Genomic DNA, 20,054 nt, shown 5'->3' on the forward strand with positions numbered 1-20,054 from the left:
TTAACTAAAACCTCCATCTCCGTCTGATGATCGCGCGCGCGAGTGATGCTTCGAGTGAAGCAGTAAAATATCTAGTCGCGTGTCCTCCTTAGTGCGACGCCCCCATAAAACAGCGTTTTTGTCATTCTACGTCGCCGTTTTCTTTTCCTTCCAACCTATTTCTTTTCATTCGTTAGTTTCCCACTCGTGGCGCGTTATTTCGGCATCTTTTTCGATACCTGACCGCGCGTTGCGTGAGTCCGAAATCCGTGTGGTGAAGCACAGAAAAAAAGCCCAGCGTTTATGTGCGCGCTAAGTGTCCGCGTCGATCGAGTAAACAACTGCCCATCGCCTATTCGTCGCGAACGGTCTATCGTCGTCGCTGCCATCAGCTAGGTCCTGCGACGCCGGTAGCTTCCGTGTGACGCGTACAAAATGGCGATGCCGACAGGACAGCGATCCAGCGGTGCATCGCACACACCGACATCGAAGATCGCCACGCGTTTCGGTTCGCGCCGTTCAATCGTTCACAGCCGCGCTATGTTTGGTGGGCTGCAGCGGCCCTATCCGGCTGTCCCGCCACCAGACCCGCGGTCTCCTGTTATCAGCCACAAAATGGCCGTCCGCTGGACGCAGCTCACATTGGTGGGTTTGCTTGTGGCAGTCGCGGTGCACGGTGTAGCCAGTGCCACTGTCGGGAGCGATAATTACAGCGCTGCAAAGCAGCATAATTATAACGTTAGTAGCGATGATCTAATTACGCCGGTTGAGATCAACGAGGGGTTGCTCGAGTACGCAGCCGGTCCGCTACCCTTGGCGGCGATGGACGCAGCCAAACCGAAGCGCGGCAATCCGCGCCCAGCCGCCATCTATATGAACGAGTTCGCTGTGTATGTTCCGCGTGGAGCCCACGTCGCCGATTCCATCGCGCACAAGTACGGCTTCAGCAACCTCGGCCAGGTAGGTAAACGTACTCTCTCGTCCGTCAGTCGGTCAAATGACGGTCAAAAGCCACCCGCGAACATGTCAGCGAGAGGGCAACCAGCGTCGGAAAATGGGACATGCGACAATAATGCGGATGTGACAAAATTACAGCACCATTAGACAGCCCATTATTGGCGGCCGGTCAATGGGAAGTGGGTCTGGGAAAGGGCCATGCACTTTGCTGCATCATGGGTACGCTAAAGAGTCACAAAATCCATTTGCCAGTCTCGCTTCCGTTCGCCCGGATGCGGCTTGGCCGGCTATTAGTGCACGAAGCTACGCGATTTGTCATGCGGCGGTCCCGCGTCCGGCAGGCAAATAAATATTAAAATGTATAATCATAAACCGTTTAGAGTGGGGCTAATCGTTTAATAGGATTTTGATTGAGAGCGAACATTTGCCCCGGAGCCTCAATTTCGGATGCGATATTATTCCGGCGGACCTCCGGACCCTTTCTCAACCGGCGAGATTGGCGGAAAGAATCGTAAGGCAGGAACAAAAAAAAGGACATGAAATTCCACCCGAGCACGTGTTCTTCGCGTTTTTGGTTTCCCAACGAGCCAGTCGCGAGCGATAAATCGATTTCGCAGTAAAAGCCCGACTACAGCCGCGGGTTGGCCGATGGTTAGCTGATAAATTGGCACTGATTTATCATTTATTCAGCCGCACTCGTGGCTTTCCTTCTGATGGAACGGACGCAGAAGCAAAAGGAAGGACATGGTTGTGTCATGGTTTGCATTAAATTTAGCCAAAATCGTGCACGATCCGAACCGATGTGATGTGTATTTTAAGTGATAGCAAGACGTTCTCCATTCCGTCTTGTGCCGTACTCCATCGAAGAGCCTGCGCAGGCTATAAGAATGTCACATTCGCAACGAAAACAAAGAGATCTCCATCAACAACAAACATCTTCCGGCATCTTGTCTGAAACAGGACACGTTTTCGATATTATTAAAACGTCTTAGCTTACATGCCGTCCACAATGGGTGTGTGCTTTTAGAAGTTTTTTTTTACTGAAACGATGATTTTTGTCTTCTTTCGCTGTGAGAACTTCAACGCAACCCTCGGGATCTATTCACCTTTTATTATGGATCCCTCTGCGGCGTTTGTAGCTTGATGGCCATCCCGGAACAGAAGAACGTTTTTTACGCAGACGAGCATGGGGAATACTTCGATTGCAAAGCACTTCGACAATCAATACTCTTGAGTACACCAACACCAATGGTTGTATGTGTGCTCGGGCCATTTCGTTCGTTTCACGGTTTTCCGTTTGCAGCGAACCGTACTTGGCACGTACTTCAATTTTCTCGGCATCGGTCAACGCTTCCTTTTTCTTCCATTGTGTTGGATGATGTTTGATTATATGGGGGTTTTTTTTTCAACATAAAGACTGGAAGTAATTTTGTTGTTCGATTTGGACTTCGACTTCAATTTGGAGACAAGGTTCATTTATTCGATTCATCAATGTAACTTAATTGTCCAATAAACACCCCTTTAAAGCTCAGTACTTTAAACAAACCTTAAGATAATGCCAATCGATTGGTTCTCGAATTTGCACTGTACATGGAACTAACTGATGTACATAAAATTAATTTTCCAAAGAAATTTAACACCATCCCGGCACCAGCCTGCCGGCTGGATAATTTGCATAATGTTTGAATCTCTAATCCGCTTTGATGCAAGCCATAGCTCTGCCCCCTTTAATTAGTGACAAATTACTATCACCTCTGATTATTTTTCTCGTTACGCCAATCCGCCGCCCGCGAGACGTGTCAAACGGTTGCGGTTGCGGAGAACGATACCGCCACGATCCGCTGTAACAGTTGCCATTTTACAGAGGAAACCGAAAACTTTTGCCATGCAAACCAACCGACAAGGATGGAAAGACATTTTGCGAGCGAAAAGCAAGGATTCCCAAACCACGCCCGTGTCTGCTGGAGGCTCGGAAGATAAAGATTAATATTTTGAGCTTTCAGACACGGCGGGCGTGAAATGAGCGCGCGCAGCTGGACGCAGGAAGAAAAATAATTTGATTGAATTAAACCCCGTTCTGAGGCGATGTCCTTTTCTTTGAGAATTTCGGGAAACGGTTCGGCCTTTTCTTGCTGCCATGAATTTTAAAACGATCGGCTCGCGGAATCTCATTTGCATGCGAAATCGATTGACTGCTAATTACGGATGCCCCTTCAAAACAAGGGTTGTGGGCTTAGCGCCCACGAAAGCTATTGGATTGCCTCGAAAGCTGGCAGGGAATGGTGACTCAAAAGTTGACTAAACCGCTCAATGGGAAAACGCCATTCAACGCGTGCTCCCAAGCCGCTGAAGATGGAAAGTTTACGACAATCGATGAAAGAGGAGTTCACTTACACTCCTGTGCCCAACCGAGCGCTCTCGAGATGAGTTCCAGTGGCGTCATTTGCGTGAACATTTCTACAACGGGATCACGATAAGGATACTCGTTCGTAGAGACAATAGACGCTCAGCAATGACGAAAAACTTGTGCCATACCAATTAAACAGTTTGGCGGAAAACCAACTCTGACTCGTTGGCTTCCGCTGGGTTTGTGTTTTCGAGGGTTGCTCTACCGGTGCCAGATTGACACTGGAAAATAGCAACGCACTCGAGTGAACGAAATGCGCCACTCGAGAGCTTTATTGAGGATCGCTGGTGGCGCCATGACGTAGTAAATTCCTTCAGGCGAGTGAAAGTCCCGCCCAGTCTGCACTCAATCTTCGATCCGTGGGTAGTGGACGGAAATGCTGAAAGCACGTTCAACCAAACCAACAGTTTTGTGGATTTGGTTTCCAGTTGCTTTTGTATCTTTTCAAGTTCACGATCTCAATTAGTATCGATTCCGGGTGCTTTTAACGCAGTTTTTTTAGGTAAAAGTTATTTTCAAACATCGTCATTGTAGCCTGAGGAAATCGGAATGAAGCAAAGCAAAATGGTATCTTAAATTATTTTCTTTATGAATACAGCGCCTCTGTTTTAGCATCCAGCATCCGTCTGCCTTCGAGGTGTTCACCGGCGGGAGAAAGCTTTACAGATTATTTACGTTTATTAAACCATTTCATAAAACGCCCCGCTCATAATCTTTTCATAAAACCCACCCGGGGCTAAAAAGGGACGTCACGCCGTCAGACGCTTTCACGCGGCCAAACCAAGGGCTGTAAAAATCAAACCCAACCGCTTGGCAGCACTCGAAAAACATCCAAGTCCGGCGATCGGCCGGAGCATGCTTAAGTACCGTATCTAAACACGTTAAACGGCGGTACAGGTCGTAAGTAAATTCATCACACCACCACCACTGGTGGTAAGGAGGACTCTCCAGGACTCGCTGAAACTCTGGGTTCCGTAGAGCCTGCAGCGCATCGCCCGGTGTCGTGCATAAATGGCGCCGTTACCGTTTAACCCTTACGAACCCACTAAAATGCCATCCCTTTCTAAGGATGCTTGTTGTCGCCCGGTGGCTACCCAGCGCCATAACCATCATAACTAAAAAATTTCTTCCCTCTAACCCACCACGACCGCACTCGTGACTGAGCCCAACAATCTTGCGCGCGTTTCCGGTTGTGTGTTTCACCGGAAGTTGTGCTCTCCGATGGCGCTCGACGTCGATGCCGTGTACCGTACGTGCCGCGTCTCTCGAATACGTTGGGAAAAAGGGGTCCGTTTCGACGTTCGGAGCGTCGCGTGTGGTTGTGGTTCGTGTGTGTGTGAGCGCACCGACAGGGTGAACGAATATGTTGGCACGATTACGTGACTCGAGCGGCATAAAAACAGGCAAATAAATTTATTCAAATTAGAGTCACTTTTCGGGCCCTTTTGACGTCGTCGCCAGCCCGACCCAACAACGAACGATTGCCCCGATGGGGTCGTGTGGGTTTGGTCTGGAAATTACTCGATCATATGCCCGGAAGATCTTGTCACGGGATGTTGGCATGACGTCGTTCGAAATTCGTCCTGTCGCCACGGGTATCTTCTCTCCTGGCTGTGGTACGTTTTTAGTGTGTCTTCTTCGTTCAAAGGTGGATCAAACGGTGTTAGTTTTTTTTTTTGCTCATCTTTCGGACGTCCTGAGCATATCTCTCCTGTTGATGTCCGCTGAACGTTCTGCCAAAGTTTCGGGACGGGAATATGAGCACGTTTCAACTTCGGCAAGTGTGACACCGGAAGGTATCGAAAAGAAATATCAACCGCGCGCGTACAGCTGGATACCTTCCAAACGTGCTGTTTATTTCAGACCCCACCAACACACTCGAGCACCCATGTAATATTCGCTCCCACCTAAGCAATGTAGAGCCACGCACGCACTAGAGACCGGGTAGAATAACAACGAAATTATATGCCAATTTAAAATACATAAAGACACACATAAAGACATTTTATGGTGCCTTTTCAGAGTGTTTTCTAGAGTCTTGAACCGAGGCGTTTCACCCTCACGAACTCACAACACCAGAGTCATACTCATCATCATGCCGTACGTTCGAAGCTGGTCTACACGATCCAGTATAGGGATGGTCTTGACACTTTTTTTTCGCAAGAAAACGTGCACTTTAAGAATTTTCTCACCGGAACGAATACCTTCGCTATCCGTTGACCCATTACTGGTGGTGGTTGTGGGTTTGTGGTTTTTTAAAGGCGATGGAAATAAAAAAACGCAAGCACTAATCGTAGCTGGTGGATGCCAAAAGAAAGAAAAAAGGATGCTAAAAGCATTCTAATGTAAACGTAATTTAAGTTCTCACCGTCAACAAACGCTTACTGCTGGTACCGGTGAATTCCCAAAAGGTTCACCGCGGCTATCACCGTGGTACATTTCGTTTTAACCCTTATCCTGAATCATCCCGACAAGCGTCCTTCCTTTCCCAGATGAGTTCGCCACCGCATCCACATCGAGCGGAAATTGCATACAACTCGCTTGAGGAAAATTAAAAGCACCCTCTCGCATGCTGCATGTGTTCCCGCAGCGCATAGTTTCGTTCTAATTTTCCTTCTGTGGGATTCATTCCCATGTGAAATGCAAAAAGTATCATGGCAAAAGCCACCCAGCGATTGCATTAGACTGCTGCTTCTTTTTGTGTTCTGCATCGAGATAGACGTACCGATTTAAAGTACCGTTGTCATGTGGTTTTCCAATTTTATCTACTATATTTTTCATCCGAACTCATTGCGACCACATCCGGTTCGATGGGTCAACCAATCGTTTGGAATGTGGAAATGGAGAATTTTCGCCTTTTACTTGGCTAAAATCGTCCATCCTCTGTGTTGTAATGGAGCGTTTTGCAAAGGGTCTTACTTTTTAATTTATTTTCGCGTGCTTTAGATTGCTTTCAGTCCAATGCGAATAGACTATTCGTCCGTTTATGGAGAAACGGCTAATAATGTAGGAGATGGGAAGCTGTAGTTGAAATATCTAAAAAAACTAGATCAAGAAGTCTTGTTGCAAAAAACCAAATACAAAATTTAGTCCGAAATTTATTTAGTACTCAAAACATTGAAACATTGCATTGAAACGAAATTTCCTAGACGAGCTTTATTTTTAAATTACGTGCTTCTGTGCTAGCAATTAACATTCGCATTCACTTTCAGCTCGTGAAAAGGTAGAATATTCTATTTCCGTAGTTCAAATTCAGTAATCTACAGTGTTTCCCACAGCAATAATTGATCCGTTCTGATAGCTAGCTTCCATATCTACACAAGCAAGTGTACTTCATCTTCGCTCGACCAATGTGTTCCGGCATCTAAAATGCATGTTATGCTGCTGCCTATCCTAGTGCATGATCAAATGTGATTCACTATGCAGGCCCAGGGGTAATTTTGGATCATTTTTTTGCTTTTTCCGTAGGCTTATAGAAGAAGCTAGCTTAGCACCACTTGATCAAAATACACCCCCCTAGATGGCGGCACGTTGTGCGATATCGTGTGCATATCGTTTAACTTTCGCTACCTAGTCGGTTGATTACGGCGTACCAATATGGTGCACCAGAGCACTTCTCCCGCATGGCTTGGGATTAATAACTTATCGTAAAAACTTGTGCTTGCATCCCCGAGCCCGAGAAGACCGGTCCTTTTCCGGAGGGCACTTCCTTCTCGAAGTGATGATTTATGTAGTTAAACGAGCGAGATAACGGACAGCGAGGTGAATAGGAAGATAAGGACGGTATTAAAATGGAAGTGACTCGGGCGCGCTTGGGACGCCTCATAATAAACCTTCTATCCCTGGTGCGCTTTCGAAATAGCAATTAGTGCTTTTGGTTTCTTTATTTCTGGTCAGCTGCGGTGTGTTTGCTTTGACAATGAATACTCAATTTAAGCATCGGAGTATTTAGAATCAGCGTTTGTTGTGTCAATTTATTTTTTCTCTCCTTCCAATTGGTCTGAATGCATAACCTAGTCAAGTGGAAAAGGTTCATCGCACATCGTTCTGTAGAATATAAATAATGTATGCAGATTGTTGGCGTTGCATGCAATAAATTCGTTGACGTTATCATCGGTCACGCTTGCGTGATAGCACGTTCTTTACTCATGAAGCTGCTCCACCATACGTAGATGTGTTCTTCTTTTTTGTGTTTCTGTCGTAGCGAAGACGGAAATGATGGTCTCCGGCAAACTACAGTGCGCGTTGGCGTCCGTTTGGGCGGGAAATTGAAAGAGGCAAGATGGAAATTCGTTGGCACTCCAGCGTGTCGTAATGGCGCATAAAACGGACACGGTCATCAATCAATCGCTTTATGGCCGATAATGGTGTAGGCTCCACGGTGTGGGGCGTTTCGAGCGCATTGGGAGACAAGAACTGCTGATGTGAAGTTGCCCTTCTCGCCGGAGGGATATGGCTTTACTAGCAAAAGTCGAAGTGAGAGGTTTTTTGTGGCTTCCCTCGGTTCCTCGCTCAAAGTTGCTGATGGTAGATGAGGACGCTAGCAAAAGGGGAACCCAACCAACGAGAGCAGGATCACTTGAGCCGGGTCGCGGTAGTAATGAAACATATTGTCAGCACATGGCTCACTTGTCCACGGTGTGCATTCCGTGTGCCTCCGTGGAACAATCGAGCTCAGGCCGATGTCCAACGTGGCCTCAGATCGGTTCCAATGCCCCAGGAAAACCCGCTCGGGTATGTCTGTTCTAATCAGTTTTGCTCCACCGTAGATCAGCTTACCGACGGAACCGGACGACGGACGAATTATTCCCGCGAGATGCGCTACCGTAGGTTAGGGCGGCTTAGTGAGGGCGGCTGACTGGCGGTAAAGCAGGAAGCAAGTCAACATAAAACAAAGTAATTGTGTTTCCAGTTGCTGCCTCCAAGCGTGCGGCGTTTTTCGCTTTGTTCCAGCAAAGCTATTTGCGGAAGGTATCGAAGGTGCTGGCCTGTGGATGTGCAAGCTTTTTCGTTTTTGCCTCGTCAGCCATCCAAATGGATTGATGGCGAGGAAGCGGCACACAAACACGCTGGTACTCTCCCACAGTCCACCCCCACACCTACGTGCACGTACACATAATCATAAAAGTAAGCACAAAAACCAAATTCATCCTATCCGCTGCTGTATGCTGTAGCTACCGTGTCCTTCTCCGTCGGGAGGAACTGAAACAAGCCAACAAAAAGCCGAAGCTTGCTTGTGGAGGCGAATTTACCGAATCCTGCGCCAGAAGCGCCCGTCCGGCGGCTGCGGCGAGTCGTGGAAAATTATGATCAATACATGGCGCAAAATTAATAGTCCTGGACTACACCGTCATCATCGCTCGCCCGGCAAACACCGAAGCCTTGCGCGCTTCCGGCGGCATCGTATTCCCCCGTTGTCGGTTCGCTGCCGACACTGGCGTGGATGACGGTGCTTTTCCTGTTTTGCGCGGATTGTTCACCACCCTTCGACCTTGCCGGCGGCGCAGGGCACGAGGACAATGGTGCTCGCCCGGTGGTCATAGATTAAGGGAGTCTTATCCTTCGTTTTACGCGGTGCGGTTCCTTCGGGCAATTCGGGAGTTGCTCGCCCGTTGCGCACGTTCTCACGACATCGCTTCCCGGAGGTAGTTCAGGTCATCTGAAGGTTTTTTTTTCTATTCCGTGCCCGCACTGTTGGTTATTTCGGTTGGCTTTTGAGCAACGATCGGGTCACGGTGAGCGTCATGATCCACTTGGTTTACTTTGTCTTTTTTTTGTTTTGCAACATCGCGTAAGATGTCTTTTTTTGGTTTGCTTCATTTCGTGGGAATTATGCCGCCTCGTGGAATGTACGAGACTCCACTTTTTTTTCCTACCATTATTTTTGGCAACTGCTTCGTTCGAGCTTGATTTTTTCCCGCATTTTTTTTTTGCTTTAGATTTTAAGCCAGCAAGTGTCGGGTCTGATGCTTCGCGGAATGGAAATTTGCGCACACAGAAAAAAAAACCAAAATCCCAATCTAATCTGATGGTGTTGTATATCAGCATACTATATTTGCTTTATGTGATAGGAATACTTTGCACGGGAGGCATCATCCGCCATACGGGGTCTCGCCGACGGATGCGCTGATACGATTTCAAAAGAACAAAGAACGGCGTCGCTGAAGACGACTCGACCCGAACGAGCGTATCGTATCCCACACTGGTGCTGGGTAGCTTTTCTTAAATCGCCATTGTGAAGCTATCAAAGCTAGCTTTTCTGCAGCAATCAGACCAAAACTTGCATACGTATTTTTCACTGTAATTATTGGGTGTAATATTTTCGACGAGTTTATACCGGTGACGGTTTGGGTTTGTGGGCAAACTCAAGCCGTAATGATATTCATAGGATTATGCGCTTTCGATGAGTTTGGTCGAGTTGTTGGTTCGCTCAAGCGAAACTCACACGATCCTTAGGAGTTATTTATGGATTTTGTTTCGTTTAAACGAAGAAAAGTTTTCATTCGAAAATTTTGCTCAATTTGAACGGTATCCTTTGTTCAACGATTAATCAAATTATTTTAACCAAACGTTGTTTGTAAATATACCGACGATGCGAATTATATGATTCGCAATAACCAAAACTAATTTTGCCTTGGAAAATCAATCTCGGCAACCTTAAAAAAAGTGTAATCTATATTGTTTTTCTGGATGGTTTTCTGTACCTTTTCTGTACGAAATAAATGCAATTCTACTAGGTTTAGCTATGGTTGAATTTACATTCGTCCATAAACATAGCGAACAACATTTTCTGCTCGAGTAAAGAATTCTTTTCGCATTCGCATCAGACTCCCGCCGTTCATTCTACGTCAACTGAAATATTTTCCGCAGAGTATACTCGCACCATTGACGGCAACAAAAGAGGGAAAACATCTTCGCCTCCAAGCAAGACGTTTGGTTCACATCGCGATGGTACCGCTCATGCAGCATCATATGATCGTGTTATTTGCGTGTTTGGTCGGATTTTCCACGCGTGGCATTCGATGACGAAGCATTGGCGGAAATGAAACGCGAGGTAGCCGTAGAGAGGAAAAGGTAATCTTCCAGTCGCTACTTGCCTGCATCAGTTACGCCTTATGCCGATGGTGGGTGAAATTTGTTTTTGATTGATAAGTGATGTTTGAGCTGCATGATACACATCGACCTTGGGAAGCAGTTGTGACTTTGCCGTTACCCGTTGCCAAGATTGCGTAGGTCTTTGACATCATCGTTCATGGTGAAGGGGTGACAAAAAACTCAAGGAAAAGAAGCGCGCTTCAAGGCTGTAAGAATAACCAAAGGCGACGTGGCATGTTGGTTTTTCTTCTGCTCGATTATGCTCATCTTACACGGGTTAGGTAGTAGATATGGAAAAGAAGATGTCAAAGAATTGGATCGTTCTTATGAGTAAAAAAAGAATTTCGAGGCCTCGACGATGGTTCTTTGAATGTTATGGTAGTATTATTGACCACAAAAGTGTATCTGAAAGCATTTGGTACATCGGCAGACGTGCGTTTGTTCCCTGCCTTGATATAGTATACGCTACTCTCATTGCTTGCACCAAGCGTATGATAGCGTGATACACACAGCAGTACAATACTTGACTAAGGTGTTTGTTCCTGTGCAACGAATTCTGTTTGACGTTTTAAAGCAATCCGGAGAGGAACGCGGTATTCTTCACTTGCGACTTCGGGAAGTAAAAACGAGATAATAAATGTAAATGCATTTGGAAAATCTTCACTAGGACGGTCGCTCTCATGGAATGAATGCTCAAAGTTGCTCGAGAAAAGAATGTTGTTCGCCATCCGTCAGTGTTTCCTGACAGTGAACGATGGTTGTCTTTCGTGCTTCGCTTACGCTGAGTCGCAAGAATCCGCTGAGAGTTGACATGCATCATCCCGTGCGTTATTTTCGACATTGAATCACACGAAACTTGTCAGATGAAAGAGAGAAAAAAAAATATGCGCGATAATGTAAAATAAAATAAAATATTCTCAAGAGAATACCGCATAGGAGGCACACGTTCTTGCCGTTGACATCATCTCCGGTCGAGGACTATTAGCTGCGGGATGTCACTGGCTTTTCCTCAGATCCTTCTTGGCAGCGGACCGTTTTCCATTGGTGCGAACGTGATCCGTAGCACGAACGAAATCAATCCCGAACGGCACATCAATAACCGATTGGGAATCTTCTGGGCTGAAAAAGAAGGTACCGAGAAACGCTGAATGGCAGAGAAAATGAATACTCCCGGGTGCTTGGAGAAAACAAACATATTCGAGACGGGGAAAAAAACTCTGTTTGGTTTGCTCTTCGCAGGAAGAAGGTGGCCACATTTGGAGTGACTCAACAAACAGCGACCCGGACGTGTGTGTGTGTGTGTGTGTGTATGTGTACATATCAGCTTCACAAGGACCGCAAGCGGGAAGTAAAGCACGGTGGAATAAATCGCAAGCAGATGTCAGGTGTCGAACGGATTGAATGATGTCATGAGTGATAGTGGAATTGAAAACACATAAACTCTGAGAGAAAGGAAACGGTACAAGGGCAGTAGGCGGCAAAGTTGCAGATTGTTGCAATCCATCCGCATCCTAGCTGTCGAAACCAGGACGGAATGCCAGACGCGATGAAGTTCCCATCGACTACCGGCTCCCGAGACGCTAGGTGATTGATGGCTGCTGCAGACAAGGAACGTACAAGCGGCTGTTTCTGCGCCGGTGTTTCAAGAAATGGATGTGTCAGTTGAGAATTCTAAAATAACTATTATTTTCCCCAGTGACGGCTGCATCAAGGTGTAGATAAATTCTTATCGTAGGAAAAACGAGCACCAAATGATGAGCCCACTTTTTTCGGTTACGAAACATTGGGGATATGCTAGCTTGAAGAACCTCATAAAGCTTGGGCTTATGCAAGTGCAAAGGCAAACCAATATATCCGTTCAAAAATGTTCTCAATATCATTAAACTGTTTTTTGCGATCGGTCGCGATGGAGTGTTACCAAACGTGATTTGTTCTCCGTTTCAGATATTTCCCGAAACTTTGCTTTGCCGTTTAGACGTTGCTTTCCTCCTTTCTGTACCCCTCCGGTAAACATCGGAGCGTAATCGAAAACTGATGACCGTTTTCATCACAATCATCTTTCATCAGCGACGCGTTTGTGTTTCGCCAGCGTGTTCGTTCGTTCGTGTGTTCGCTCGATAGGCCTTTTCCTGGTCCTCGGAAAACCGAACCCAGACACAATTGAGTGAAAAAAAGAAACAACACGGTACACCCAAATTCTTAAAGACACATCTGTCTCGCGGTCCTAGAGGCAGGCCGTGTTGCCTCATCGCCGTACCTTACTCCTTGTGCCGGGTTGCGAAAGGAGGTCATCGTCAGATTTATCGTGCGTTAAGCTGGGGAGCCTACGGTTTTGGGGAAAATCGAGAAAATGGCAACGATATGGCCTCGACCGGGCGCCGCCTTTTGGTGTCTAAGCGATTGATGATCACATCGGCCGGAGAAGGATAGAGAAAGAGAAAGCTAATGAGTGTGTGAGAGATAGATAGAGCGAAAGAAGTAGTCGGGCGAAAAACGGCACATGTTTATTAATGATCCGGATATCGGGAGCACCAGCCATCCAATCCGGACTTTGCCCCCTGGAGATGGAAAATGCATGCCACTTTTCAGAGGCGGAGATAAAGAAATGTTGCCTTTTTTCTCGTTTGCGTTTTTTTTTTCTCGAATTTTTTCGTATGAAAATCCTGACACAAACGCGTTTTACTGCCTTCGGTTGTGAAGTTCTGCGTTCGTTGGTCCGCCGGTCCGAAGTTCGTGGTGATATACTCGGATAAGAATACATTCGAAAGATAGCAGATCGTTTCAGCGAATGTCGCCTGTGTGACTCGTAAAATCGGTTCCTTTCTATCGTTCCTAAGCTCCTCATTCCAGCGTATCGTCCTTTCCTATGGTGGACATGGCGCTGATGAGCTCTGCCAAGGCATTGGGAAACCATTGCTCCTGAGAGCTTCTGGGTTATCTCTGAAATGTCTGTAGGTACATAACACACTATTTTCGATGATAAATAGATCAGCTGGAGCTTGGTTTATTTTCACATCAGTTTATTTTGTTTGTCCGTGATGCACACACACACAACAAAATTCCCAAGGCACAACCATTTTTACACAACAAAAATATCGAAATGTAAGTGATCAACATATGTGGCTTTTTCACATTTTGACTGAACTTTCTGTGGGTCAGTGATATTTCCAGATCAAGGCCAGCAGCTGTCTCGATTCCGTATGTTAAAACTCCGCTTGTTCAGGGACAACCGGGTGATTTCGTCTTGGTGACGGCACCTGAAACTAAAAAAAAATATTAGCATGTCTTTGTAAAACCGCTCCTGCTTTTTTGAGGCCACATTTGTTTTTGCTTGCATAATGTCGCATTAATTAACGGCAGCAGTTTGCGTAGACGAAGCAGAGCAAAACGAAAGAGCAATAAAAAAAACATACCGCTTTAGGCGGTGCGTAGCGGTTCCGTGAGCGTGGGCAACAAGTTTTGGTTCAACAAGCAATCGTGTTGGCGTTGGTGGATGAATGACCACGATTCCTAGATACACAATGGCTCATGCAAAGGTATGGTGTTTCTCTGTCTGAGAGCTCAGCCCTAGTGATGGGGAACGTCACAAAGCCAAACCATCGACTGCGCCCAAAGATAATTAATCATTTTGGTGGCACAGCTGCTGCGGTGGATTTCTGTTTCCCACCTGACTGTATTTCTAAGTGTCTTTTTTACACGTAGCTTCAACAGCGTGACGTACGCTGGAAGAACTATTTGAACGCACCGGGTAAGAGAGCGCTTACAGTCGCTTGTATTATTGTTAATTTTTGTAATACATTTTCAGCAGTTTGTTAAGTTTGAACTAAGCTACATGTTTGAAATACAAGGAAATATTTGTAATGCAGATTTGTGTTGATAGAGAACAGGGTTCTGTTGTGCACAAATGAGCAAAGCGAATTGCACAATACACCTCCATCACCTACATCAATCAACAAAAGATCATGTGTACAATTTGATCAACGCCTTCGGCAAATAATAAGAAGCCGCAAGTAAATTGTGTAAATCGGTGTAATAAATTTGCGCTTCGTTAGACAATTTATCACCGTATTATTAAGCAGAGATTTCAAGTAGACCCCTTTTTGTTTGAATATGGTCGCTTAGCCCCTGTGATGACATTATCAAATTTACACATTATGAACCCGATAAACTTATAATCCCCTAGGCTTCCATTCTCATGCGGGAGTTTTTCGTTTATCGCCCGAAGATCCGCCCCTTTGCCACCCGGGGGTCGTGGGACTTTTTTGCGGGAAACCAATAAATCAATTAAAAAGTCATCACCCCAATCAAGATCCTTTCACACTGGAAGGGCGAAGAGAGGACGAAAAAAACTCACGCTTATGATATTTTTTTCTTCACGCCCTGTACAAAAAATGCGACCAAAATCCTCTTGGCAATCTTTAAATCCTTCCGAAGGCGACAATCTGGCGATTGGAAGTCACTCAAAGTTTTCACGGCAATTCGTTAGCTTCGTGAATGTGAGGGAGAGATCGTCCCTGAAGAGTTACCGACGGTTGGAAGTGAAAGTAAAAAGTCTACTTTCTCTTTTACAATCTCACTAAAACGCACCCACGCACACACTCACTTCCTTATAGACGTGACGAAAAAGTTTTCCACGGATCGCCCTCGGATAAAATCCTCGTATCGGGCCCTTGTCGAGCACGTAGCCGTTACTTTTTAACCTTCGTTGTGGACTACATTTTACTTGTGGGTCAAAACGGCAGGCGACGCAGCGTCGCGAAGCTGGGTTGGATGCCGATCGACCTTAACCATTCTTCAATCTAATAAAACATGATTAATAATTCAATCAAAAGATCTTATCAAACTTTTTCAGTTGATGTATCGCATGCGACCTTCCCTTTTCTTTCCCGCAGGAATGTTTAAGAGTTTGGTGAAACTTCGTTAAGCTTATCGTCAGCTCGGTATGGGCTATGGTGAGATTGGCTTAAAGAACTAATTGCAGGATATTGATCGAATGAGTGGCACACGTACAGATACTAGGTCGATAACTTTTGCTCAGTACTGGACAAGTTTTGATTTAGTTTTTTTTTAGACAACAAGCAAAGCACCATAGGCTTGGGTAATTCGATGTCGTCTGAGTGGATGCTCTCATTCTAAACCGCACATGCGGTAGAGCGTCAAGATTTGCTTCGTTGATTACTGTGCAGTGATAATATTTCTTTCCGAGCTAGGGGAAAACTTTCATCCTTACAAATTCCTCTAAAAACGATCGAACACGACCTGCAAACACCATTACGGCAAGATGTCCAACATCCTATTAGTGTGTTCCGATTACTTTGACCGCGCTGGCCGAAGGAATTGACCGAAGTTGGTCGGGAAACTTTGTTCGCTCAACGGTGCATGAAAGGATGATCTGGCTCTGCTTGACTCCATCGTGAGAAGGTGGCATAGCCATAAGTGTTTGTTTTTGCACTAGTTGCTTCAGAAGTTGCGTGACCGTAGGGCGTAGGAGGTTTTTTTAAGTTTGATTTATGGATTTTGTACTTCAGTTTTCGATTGGCTACTTTTAAACAACCTACTTATCGCGTCCCAGTTTCTACGAAAGCATTCCTTTTAACAGGTTTACGAAGTTTCGAAATTTGTATTCCATCTTTACTCAATGTTTCCTAATTGCTTTGTTTAGAAATAGTTGAGGTTTTAATGGTTTTAAAATGTTTCAAAAGTTCTAAAATTAAAATGAAATAATAATATTCGAACTGCATATACATACATTTTCCGATCTTTTGTGCTTTATTGTAAGCTTTTTTTATATGGCCTTTTCTATTAAACCATTTATCAAACAACTTGTGTTTTACTTTCCTACCCTTTCAATGGAGCGCCACATGAATGATATAAAATAATGGTTCGTTGTGAAAAATTCACGCTAGCACTAGCACTGATGCATGCTTTGGTCACTGATGGCTCTATCATTTGCTTCTCGTATGTTGTTACGATACATGTTGAAATTACAGAGAGGTTAGCTTTCCTTCGACTATCCTCCGAAAGCAGATCCTTCGGTGCGGTACTTTTTCTTACCTTTTCGAACCAGATGACGGGTAAAAACGGGTTCCAGCACCCGTCATTGATGATCCCTGTTGTCGGCATTGTTTCGCGCTACGGTTGAAAAAAAGATGAGCTCCCTCACCCGAGAAGGGACGCAGAAAATCAAAGACCAAGGCATAATGCCCTTCATCCGCATGACCTCGGCTGCTTGCTCAAAGCCAACGAGATATAACGCTCGCGTCTCCATTTCTCGCCCATCGCGTCTACGTTCATCGTTGTTCGTGCCGGTGGCTGTCTTCCGGGGGCGTACAATGGGTCCCGAGGGCCTGAGCAAAAGAAAGAAGCCTTTTGGTGCGGGTTTTTTCCCCGTGCACCGAATGGAAAACTTCCAGCAGCTTCGCTGAGGCTGTGCATGTGCTCGTGAGCAGCGCCCTTGTGCACACGCTGACAAGGGTTTCGGATGGGCAAAGTTTATGCCAGTGTGCGGAGCGAAAGAGAGTGTATGAAAAGTCTTTTATGACAGTTCATTATTATCCTTCGAGTTATTCTTGCTATTACAACGGCGATATCCGATCCACCCCGGCTTTACTGTGTCGGAGCGGGCGTCGAATGGTAGACCTTTCTTTTTCTTTGCCCCTTCCATTAGAGCTTCGCACTCGCGTCATGCCTTTCCGGGGTCTGGCAAGTACGGGGGTTTGGTTTCGAATGTTTGTGAAACCGTAGCTAACGACCACCACCGCCGTTGATTATCCCACCGTCTCCGAAGGGGTCGCAGTGTACTGAGCGAGTCCTGTCTCGAGCTCCCGTTAAGATCCTCGGTTGCTTTATTTTTGGTCGTCGACAACGGTCACGAACATGTCATTATTTTCCCGCGGATGTCGCTTCCTCGCAGCCGCACACGGAATCATTCCCATTTTCGGAGGCTTGCATCGCTTTATTTTCTTCCCACACATCTGGTTTCCGGTTGTGTTATCGACGAAATGAAATAAAGACCGCTGGTCCGCGGTAGCAACCAAGTTAGTGTTGTTGATCTGTCGACTGAGATCATCGCGTTGTTGTTTGTGCTTGATGTTTGTCTCAACAGTTTATGTCGGATACAACGCTGAATAATACGATCGTTGGTTTCCTGAGAGTGCTTGTATTGATAATAAGATCTCTTTTCATTTATAACCAGAGTTTTAATTTTTGCTAGTTGCTTTTCTATTGCTCACATCGTTTAATTTTTTAACTTAAAATTCTTCTTTTGAGTCGGAAAGAACGTGAAGCAATGAAGCTACAGTTATGTCCCTTTATCGAAATTGTTCGATTATTAGTTAGTAAACGAAGCGTTTCAGAGTTAAATTGTACATCCGCACAAACATTTACTTTTTTCTGGTGCTCCTTCCATTGTTTCTTAAAATTTAAAGCGCCTATTTTTTTCTGAAAATAGCAAATAAATGCTCACTCGTTGGGTGCCATGTCAACCTTATCTGCAACATCATCAACGCTTTGGTAACATTTTCCTGGAAAAAGGCCATCTTTAGGATAAAATATGCTTTGTTTTGTGTCGCTTCTTTTTTCAATCTTCCTCTGGCCATTTATTCTTCACCATCGTTTTATGGATTTCAAACTTTGGCGAACAAATAGCTGGCCGTTATGCCAAAGGAAACCCTCCACAAAAGTGGAGTGGCTTGGTCAGACTCACCTGTTATACCAAGTGCGTCACGATTGAATATAATGCCTTCTTTAAGAGGAACTTCTCAAAACGATGCTCATGCCGTAGTCGTGGCTACAACGTTACGCAGGCTTTAATGGCTATTTTATGTGGAAACTTTTGAAGACACCATTTTGAAATATTTTGTATAAAAGTTCTTTGCATCTTTTTTCATATTGCTGATGGAAACCATGAATGAATCGTTTGTCGGGTTAGTGTATTTAATGATTATTTTATGTTACTTTAGGTTTATACCTATTTGGAACGTTTAAACAATGGTTCGAAAGATTTAAGATACAGATAGCATTGTACAAGAAGGTATATTTATAGCTGTCTTCGAGTTATTCTTTTATTGCATACTTTTTAAAACTTTTGTTTATTGTAAAGTAATGTATATTTTGTTTTTTTTTTTCTCATTACAGGTAAATAACAAACGTTACATCAAACAATTATTTCCGTAAAAAAGCTCAGCTAAGTATATACTTTCGCTTAAATTTAAATCCGATACGTTTTAGCAAGAATTGTATTCTAAATGATACGTTTTTGTTTCTTCATTCCGTTTATTATTTATTTTAAAAATAGAACCCGAATGGTTTCATTGGGTCCCCTAGAGTATGTTCTCCTATATAAAATTCCCTATATATTCCCTGATTGAAAGAGAACAATGAATGTTGAATTAAAAAAATAAGAAGGATAACATGAGTTTCCCTTTTGGAAACAAAAAACTTATCAGAATCATGCGGGCGTTCCACGTATTGCCTACGTCATTTCCAACATTAAAGTTCACCAAAGCCCAATGTTCGCATGGCTACCGTGAGCGACAAAGCATGACGCCCGGTGGTCAGATTCAGCACGCGTGGGTGCGAAAAAGGTGTCAAAGATTTAACATTTTCATCTCGTAATCTTTTTTTCAATTGCGAATCATCCATCTTTTTGCATTTTTCTCGCTTTCGATTTTTGTTGTTTCTCTTTTTATCAAATCAGAGTTAAATTTGTATTTGAACCGGAAGTCCGTCTATTTCACCGGTTTATTTTTAGCACTGATTTTTCACAAAAACCCCACTTGTGTTTAAATGAGTTACATGCTGGACCAATTATCAACTTTTGCTGCAAAGGTGGTACTTTGAATAATCATTTTTATGCTCAGTGCATCAATCCATATTGCGTATACTATTTATAAAATTCGCCTGAGTAGACTGAACAGAAAGAATCACGGGTATGCAGAGGTCGGAGTGAACAGTTAAATTCTTTGATCATGTTCAATTTCCGGAATGAAGCTCGTAAATTAATCACCATATTTGTATCGATACGTAGTTGCTGGTATATATTTTGTCACGTACAATCGCCCTGGAGGTATGGAAAAAATCGTCATGTGAAGTATAATTAAGTTTGCTTCTGCATTGTGTCACTTGCACATTACTTTTGCACTGCTCTATTAGCACAACTGAATTATATAGTAGCACGAGAATCGTGATTTATCGTACGAATTATGTATCACTCTCTATCTCAATACATTTTCAATAGATTGATTAAAATTTATTGAATTCAACACAATGTAATAAAGTTGATCATTTTATTCAACAAAACATTATTGTTAGATGAATCGTGTTCGTATCAAGTATGGAAAGTTGAATGTTGGTTTTTGTTGAATATGAAAACATTACAAGCATCAAAGTATTTTTAAATATATGCTATGAAACATACATATAGCATTTAAATTTGTATTGGTAGATGTAAATTAGTGGTCAAGGAGGTTTTTTTGCAACAATTAGAAAATAAACAACAACAATTCGTAAATGTCATTCAACGAAGAGTTTTATGAGTATTCTTGAATCGAAAAAAAAACAGTGAGTCGTGAGAATATCTATTGCAGTTGTTTGAGCTAAATGTGAACGATCTTTG

General features: G+C 44.3%; 1 protein-coding gene across 1 annotated transcript in view; it reads left to right on the forward strand.

The window, feature by feature from the left end:
* Window positions 1–414: 414 nt before the first annotated feature.
* LOC128721819 (furin-like protease 2) overlaps window positions 415–20,054 on the forward strand; it is an 83,305-nt gene continuing 63,665 nt past the window's right edge. The window contains exon 1 of the mRNA XM_053815615.1: window positions 415–939. Coding sequence (XP_053671590.1) covers window positions 415–939 — 525 coding nt within the window. The remainder of the gene's footprint in view (window positions 940–20,054) is intronic.

The sequence above is a fragment of the Anopheles nili genome, chromosome 2 (genome assembly GCF_943737925.1).
Source record: "Anopheles nili chromosome 2, idAnoNiliSN_F5_01, whole genome shotgun sequence".
NCBI classification, from domain to species: Eukaryota; Metazoa; Arthropoda; class Insecta; order Diptera; family Culicidae; genus Anopheles; species Anopheles nili.